The sequence below is a fragment of the Salminus brasiliensis genome, chromosome 15, assembly GCF_030463535.1.
Source record: "Salminus brasiliensis chromosome 15, fSalBra1.hap2, whole genome shotgun sequence".
NCBI classification, from domain to species: Eukaryota; Metazoa; Chordata; class Actinopteri; order Characiformes; family Bryconidae; genus Salminus; species Salminus brasiliensis.
Window position 1 is genome coordinate 32,245,936 of NC_132892.1, and position 7,500 is coordinate 32,253,435.

The 7,500-nt window shown below is 41.3% G+C and overlaps 2 protein-coding genes across 2 annotated transcripts in view; both read right to left on the reverse strand.

Annotated features, from left to right (window-relative positions):
* Nucleotides 1–671, reverse strand: part of LOC140535484 (transitional endoplasmic reticulum ATPase) — a 19,095-nt gene extending 18,424 nt beyond the window's left edge. The window contains 1 exon segment of the mRNA XM_072656880.1: nt 649–671. Coding sequence (XP_072512981.1) covers nt 649–671 — 23 coding nt within the window.
* Nucleotides 672–3,872: 3,201 nt separating this feature from the next.
* The window catches only part of samd1b (sterile alpha motif domain containing 1b), a 12,243-nt gene continuing 8,615 nt past the window's right edge, over nt 3,873–7,500 (reverse strand). The window contains exons 6-7 of the mRNA XM_072656947.1: nt 7,023–7,137; nt 3,873–5,757 (exon numbers count right to left, since the gene is read on the reverse strand). Coding sequence (XP_072513048.1) covers nt 5,608–5,757; nt 7,023–7,137 — 265 coding nt within the window. The 3' untranslated portion in view covers nt 3,873–5,607. The remainder of the gene's footprint in view (nt 5,758–7,022; nt 7,138–7,500) is intronic.

Sequence of the window (7,500 nt, forward strand, 5' to 3'; positions counted from 1 at the left end):
AATAATTCCTAGTGGTTAATGAATACTTCATAGCGGATACTAAATAATTCATATTGGTTAATAAATAATTAATAGTGGTTAATTAATAATTAATAGTGGTTAATAAATAATTCCTAGTGGTTAATAAATAATTCCTAGTGGTTAGTGAATAATTCCTAGTGGTTAATAAATAATTCCTAGTGGTTAATAAATAATTCCTAGTGGTTAGTGAATAATTCCTAGTGGTTAGTGAATAATTCCTAGTGGTTAGTGAATAATACATAGTGGTTAATAAATAATTCCTAGTGGTTAGTGAATAATACATAGTGGTTAGTGAATAATTCCTAGTGGTTAATAAATAATTCCTAGTGGTTAGTGAATAATACATAGTGGTTAGCAGTAGTGGACTCAATCATTTTAAGTACTTATTAAATCAGAGAATACAGAATAATTCACAGTAAATATTTTATTTGTTAGATAAACACTAATTATGTTTATTAGATTAATCAGGAGTTTAACCTTCAGCTCCTCTGCGTGAGAAACAGCGCAGTATGTGTGCTGATCTGTAAACTATTAAATATAACCAACAGGAAAACAAACCAGCAACACACACACACACACACACACACACACACACAATACATGCAGAATGCAGTGTTTACACTCAACTCATTGGTTCCGGTAGCAGGCATGGCTGGGACTGGCAGCTGGAGGCTGGGAGCTGCTGTATAGAGAAGGTGTTTGTGTGTGTGTGTGTGTGTGTGTGTGTGTGTATGTGTGTGTGTGTGTGTGTGTGTGTAAAGTTATGGTGCCCCCCTCAAAATTCCTCTCTGTAATGCAAGCAGTCTCATGGATAAAATGTCTCTCTCTCTGTCTCTCTCTCTCTCACACACCCACACACACACACACACACACACACACACACACCTACACACATGCAAAAGTACAAACAACCACACACACAGATATGTACAGTCATGCGCACACACACACACACACACACACTAACAGACTCTCTAACTCCCCCTACTGTAAGAACTTTAACACCATCTGACACCGTCTGTACTGCCCCAGCTATGCCTATTAAAGCTACACCGATCAGCCATAACATTAAAACCAGGCAAGTGCAGAACGCTGATGATCTGGTTCCAGTGGTTCCTGTTAGGGGTGGGTAAATTCAGGCAGCAGCAGGGGAACAGTCAGTTCACAAAGCCAAACTGAGATGTTCTAGACGACTGGAGGGTCAGAACATCTCCAGAACGGCAGGCAGGTCTTGTGGGCTGTTCCCAGCCAGTATGCAGTGGTCATAGTGGTTAATTAATAATTCATAGTGGTTAATTAATAATTCATAGTGGTTAATTAATAAATCATAGTGGTTAATTAATAATTCATAGTGGTTAATTAATAAATCATAGTGGTTAGTGAATAATTCATAGTGGTTAATTAATAAATCATAGTGGTTAGTGAATAATTCATAGTGGTGAATTAATAAATCATAGTGGTTAGTGAATAATTCATAGTGGTTAATTAATAATACATAGTGGTTAGTGAATAATACATAGTGGTTAATTAATAATACATAGTGGTTAATTAATAATACATGGTGCTTAGTGAATAATACATAGTGGTTAATTAATAATTCATAGTGGTTAATTAATAATTCATAGTGCTTAGTGAATAGTACATAGTGGTTAATTAATAATTCATAGTGGTTAATTAATAATACATAGTGGTTAGTGAATAATACATAGTGGTTAATAAATAATACATAGTGGTTAATGAATAATACTTAGTGGTTCATAAATAATTCATAGTGGTTAATGAATAATACTTAGTGGTTCATAAATAATTCATAGTGGTTAATTAACAATACATAGTGGTTAGTGAATAATTCATAGTGGTTAATAAATAAATCATAGTGGTTAGTGAATAATTCATAGTGGTTAAATAAATCATAGTGGTTAGTGAATAATACATAGTGGTTAATTAACAATACATGGTGCTTAGTGAATAATATATAGTGGTTAATAAATAATTCATAGTGCTTAGTGAATAATACATAGTGGTTAATAAATAATACATAGTGGTTAGTGAATAATACATAGTCATACAGTACCTACCAAAAAGTGCTCCAAAGAAGGACGACCGGTGCACCAGCGACAATGTCATGAATCACTGATGCTCATGGAGGCCCCGCCCACCTCACAACTTACAGGACTTAAAGGATCTGCTGCTAACGTCTGAAGGTGTCCAGATACCACAGGTATGGCACCACAGCTGTTTTGGCGGCATGAGGGGGGTGTAATCAATATTAGGCTGAATATATATATACATATATAATATATACTGTATATGTACTAATTTGCATTCTAAGCTCTCCACAAATCTTTGATGGTCTGAGTTTGCTCAGGACATGAAAGACCTACAAGCTTCATTATATGATCAATAAAACTTCACACACCACACAAAAGCAAACAGACCCCAGTCAGAAAGGGGTTCAGGCAGTTATACTCAGTGGGCCAGACCTCGTTTTTCAAAAGCTTCAAAGAAACGAAGACCAAAGCAAAGTGAAAGTGTCCCTTTGAACCTCCTCTACTGTTCCGAAGATCTGAGCCTGATGAGGCTTTGGGCAAATGTGGCTCCAGAGCCTGTCAGCAGCTAGCTGACTCTGGGAAAAACCTGCCGTGTCACATTTACCTGAATCAAATGAGTGAGTACTATATAGCAATGTATTGTGACAAAAGTATTGGGACACCAGCTCATTCATTGCTTCTTCTGAAATCAAGGGTATTAAAAATAGTTTCTCCTGCTTTTGTTGAAGTAACTGTCTCTTGTAACTGTCCAGAGAAGAAGTTATGCTTTCTACTAGACTTTGGAGGAGGAGCATTGCTGTGAGGATTTGCTTGTATTTAGCAACAAGAGTGTTAGTGAGATCAGGATGTTGGATGATGATGATGATCACCACCCCACCTCATCATCCCCAACTCATCCCAGAAGTACTGGATGGAGCTCCTCCACCATCCATCATTCCAGGGAACACAGTTCTTCCACTGCTCCACAGCTCCTCAATGCTGGGGGGCTCTATACCCCTCCAGAGGGCCAAAATTCAATTGGCGGTGCTTCTTCTCTACAGGGCCTAGACAAGCTGTGTGTGTGCATTTGCACATCTGTGTCAGCAATGGGTGCAACTTAAAGTAGCTGAATACAGTCATTAGAAGGGGTGTCCACAAATATTTGGACACACTGGATCTGATGTCGTATTAACACTAATCAATCATATGAAAACCAACCAGATGACCAATAGAAATCCTGTGGCCTTAACATACATTCAGATTAGACTTAGACTTAGGACTCCTCCCACAATAGTGCCAGATATCCAGAGGTCAGAGGTCCATTTAAGTTCTTTAAGTCATGTGATCCGACTGTCTGTCCAGACTCCTGAGTGAATCTCCCGTTAATGTGTCCAGTGGATAAATTAGCATTAATGTAACGACTAATTAGACTAAAGCCTGGATCCCTAATTGAACCATCCATAGTAGTGCAGGCTGGAGCCCATCTACTGAATACTGCTCTGACAGAACGTTCAAATAGGGGAGGAGCCAAAGCGCTGACTGTATAGATGATATATATAAGCTATTCAGTCATTGGGGGAGGAGCTACTGCTTGTATATAAACTACTTTCAACTACTTTCAGAACTTCATTCCTGGAGTTATGTGGAGTTGTATGGGACTCATTATTGAGCTGCTGGTGAAAAGGTATCATTTATTGATGCTGAAATGACCACAAATTTACATATTTACAAAAGTAAGAGGGAAGCAACAGGTGGCAATTTTCTGGCGCTGGCAGATGTAAGATGTGTGAGATTTGGTTAGGGGATTTTCGTACACTGTGGAACTCTTCTAAGGTTCTGGAAAAGGTGCTCTGTTCTAAAATATCTGCAGAACATTCTCAGCCACTAGGAAAAAGACTTTTTTGAAGGTTCTGATCTAGCTACAGTTCTTTGGGTTGAGTACTTCCAAAGTCCATCTGGCACACCTAACAGGTTCTAAAACCCTCTGTGGAACTCTTCAGAGGTTCTGGAAAAGGTGCTCTGTTCCAAAATATCTGCAGAGCGTTCTCAGCCACTAGGAGAACTAGCTACAGTCCTTTGGGTTGAGTACTTCCAAAGTCCATCTGGCACACCAAACAGGTTCTAATTACACTCTGTGGAACTCTTCTAAGGTTCTAGCTACAGTCCTTTGTGTTGAGTACTTCCAAAGTCCATCTGGCACACCAAACAGGTTCTAATTACCCTCTGTGGAACTCTTCTAAGGTTCTAGCTACAGTTCTTTGTGTTGAGTACTTCCCGAAGTCCATCTGGCACACCAAACAGGTTCTAAAACCCTCTGTGGAACTCTTTTGAGGTTCTGGAACACGGTTCTTTGTGTTGAGTACTTCCCGAAGTCCATCTGGCACACCAAACAGGTTCTAAACCCCTCTGTGAAACACGTCTGAGGTTCTGGAAAAGGTGCTCTGTTCTAAAATATCTGCAGAACGTTCTCAGCCACGACAGAGCTGCAATGTTTCATATGCCAGCAAAATGTTCTCAAAGTCCTCAGCTGAGTGGTTCTTCAGAACCTCCTGACAAAAACTTTGCTCTGCATGCTTTGCAACAACAACAACAAAAAAACTGAGCGGTTCTACGTAGAAGCAAAACTGGTTTAGCTCCAGAACATGAAACAAGGTTCCTGAAGGCTGTGATTCTCAAACTGTTCCTCCCAGCCTTTCAAGATGATCTGGGACGCTGTTGGGATTAAGTGGAAATGGGTGGACCCGGAGGACCAGTTTGAGAATCCTTGCTTTAAGGACGCAGCTAGAACAGGTTCTCCATCACAGAGAAGAACTACTTATTCATGTAAAGCATAGTTCTACATACCACGTTATCTTCACTAAAGAACCCTTGAAGAACCTCTATTTTTCAACCCCTAATAGTGTTTTTATCAAAATGCCCAACAGTGATTGAAATTCGGTGCACGAAAGGAACATTCCGGATATTGCATCCATCCAATCCCTGGAGCTGGTGAACGGTGAAGCTCTCAAGTCCAACGCAATCCATCATCAGTCAAGTCAGAGCAGATACGGCCGTGGATCCACTGTGGATCCAGCAGCTCTCTGTTTACTTGGCCTCCATGCTCTGGAGCTGCTGACTTGACTGCCTTGGTCATCTTCCCTGGTCCTACAGGAGGGAGGCGATCATCTGGTCATGTGCTGCCCCCTGCTGAACATCACGAGCATCCACAAGGTCACATGAGGAAACAGGCCCATGGTCATTTCCAGCCAGAACCAGCTGCACATGCAAGCCCAGTCGGCTTCGGGTTCTTGTCTGCTCTCGGAGGACAGTGTTTTCACTCTGGCGTTTACACATAGAAATAATACAGTGTGTGTGTGTGTGTGTGTGTGTGTGTGTGTGTGTCTTTGTGATATATGGAATGGCCGTAGAATTGAGGGCATAATGAGTGTGAATGCGTCCCAGCAGACAGTTTCATTGTCCAAGATGTGTGTGTGAGGACTGATAGAATGGGTGCAATTGTGTGTGTGTGTGTGTGTGTGTGTGTAACAATGTGTGTGTGTGTATGTGTGTGTGCATTTTAGCAGAAAGCTCCGTCGTCCTGGAAGTGGGTCCTCTGCAAAACCTTCACGTGGTGCTCGTATATCTTCAGGGCGGGGCCTAGTCTGATTGACAGGCCGGTCAGCACATCATTGCGCTGCATCAGGAGGAGGGACTTCCCGTCTATTTCCTGTTACATAACAGAACAGAAACAACAGTGGTCACACTATTAAACGTCCTACCGAATGGAGTGTTATAGTCAGCCATGAGCAAAACTATTGGCACCCCTGAACAAAATGACTGTCTCTGTGTCAACACTGGGGTTCTCCCGGTGTCCCTTTTCATTCAGAAGGGGACGGACAGTGCGAGCTGGTCACTGTTGTGCCTTGTATCTGCAGGTCAGCCTGAACGTGTCGACTGGGAGGGTGATCAAAACAATCCCTGGCCGCAGTCTTCCATCAGTTTTCCTCCTCCGTCCACGTCCGGGGAGGTTAGCTACAGTGCTACAGTTCTTAATGCCGTTAATGCCCTTGACCACAGTGGACACAGTGGTATGCACACGACTGAATAACGAGCAAGTGTGTGGCTTTGGTTGCTGAGAAAAATGCTCAGATGTCATTTAACAAGCCTGTTTACCACCCTGTTATTTTACCTCTACTTTATGGAGCACGCATGTGGTTGCTATGTGGTTGCCAGGTGGTTTTTATGGAGTACACATGTGGTTGCTAGGTGGTTGTCAGGTGTTTTTTATGGAATATGTATGTGGTTGCTAATCGGTTGCCAGGTGTTTTTTATGGAGTACGCATGTGGTTGCTAGGTGGTTGCCAGGTGGTTTTTATGGAGTACGCATGTGGTTGCTAGGTGGTTGTCAGGTGTTTTTTATGGAATATGTATGTGGTTGCTAATCGGTTGCCAGGTGGTTTTTATGGAGTACGCATGTGGTTGCTAGGTGGTTGCCAGGTGGTTTTTATGAAGTACGTATGTGGTTGCTAGGTGGTTGCCATGGTGTTGTTAGATGTAGGTCGCTGTGGTATCCAAGGTGGTTGCTATGATGTCGGATGCTAAGTGCTTGCGGTGCTATGGTGTTTCAAGGCGATTGCAGCGCTTTTTCAGAAATGTCTAATGTCCCTTTGTCCACGTTCTAGATAGCAGTGAGTCCTACAGTGTCAGGAACCACGGATTCAGGTCTATTAGAGATTACACGGTCTGAGAAGAGTGTGATGGTTTAGACCTGCTGTTAGCGCCGTGCTAACAGTGATGTCGTGGCTGAAATGCTGAACCGTGGGTTTCGCTGTTCTGCAGATGTTCTAATAATGTTCGCAGTGTTTTGCCCTGCAGCTGCAATCGCTCTTGAGATGAGCGTGACGAGTTGCTCGCTCCAGCATGCGTTAATGAGAAATACAGTGTACAGCATGGCCCCGGGTGTTTATGGGTAATGTGGTTCAGATTGTATACCTGCGTCCTGAATGCAAGAGCCTGCTCTGGAAACCCCACAGCTGTGAAATAACTGGCTACATCTGCTACTGTCCAGTCAACTGGATTCACAATGGAAGACTCCGACTTTACATACCTAATGAGGACACACACACACACACACACACACTGAATGAATGAAAATCAGATCAGAATGAATGACTGAACTGTTGTTATTTATTTAAAAGTATGTTATTAAGTCCTAACCTAAGTTTCTAACCTGGTAATAGTTAATTATTGAATAATAATTCAAAAATAATAATTATTCAGTATCCACTATGAGTTATTCACTAACCACTATGAATCATTCAGTATCTACAATAAATTATTCAGTATTACTTAGTATACACTATACATTACTTAGTATCTACTATGAATTATTCAATATCTAGTATAAATTATTCAGTATTACTCAGTATCTAGTATAAATTATTCCGTATTACTCAGTATCTAGTATGAA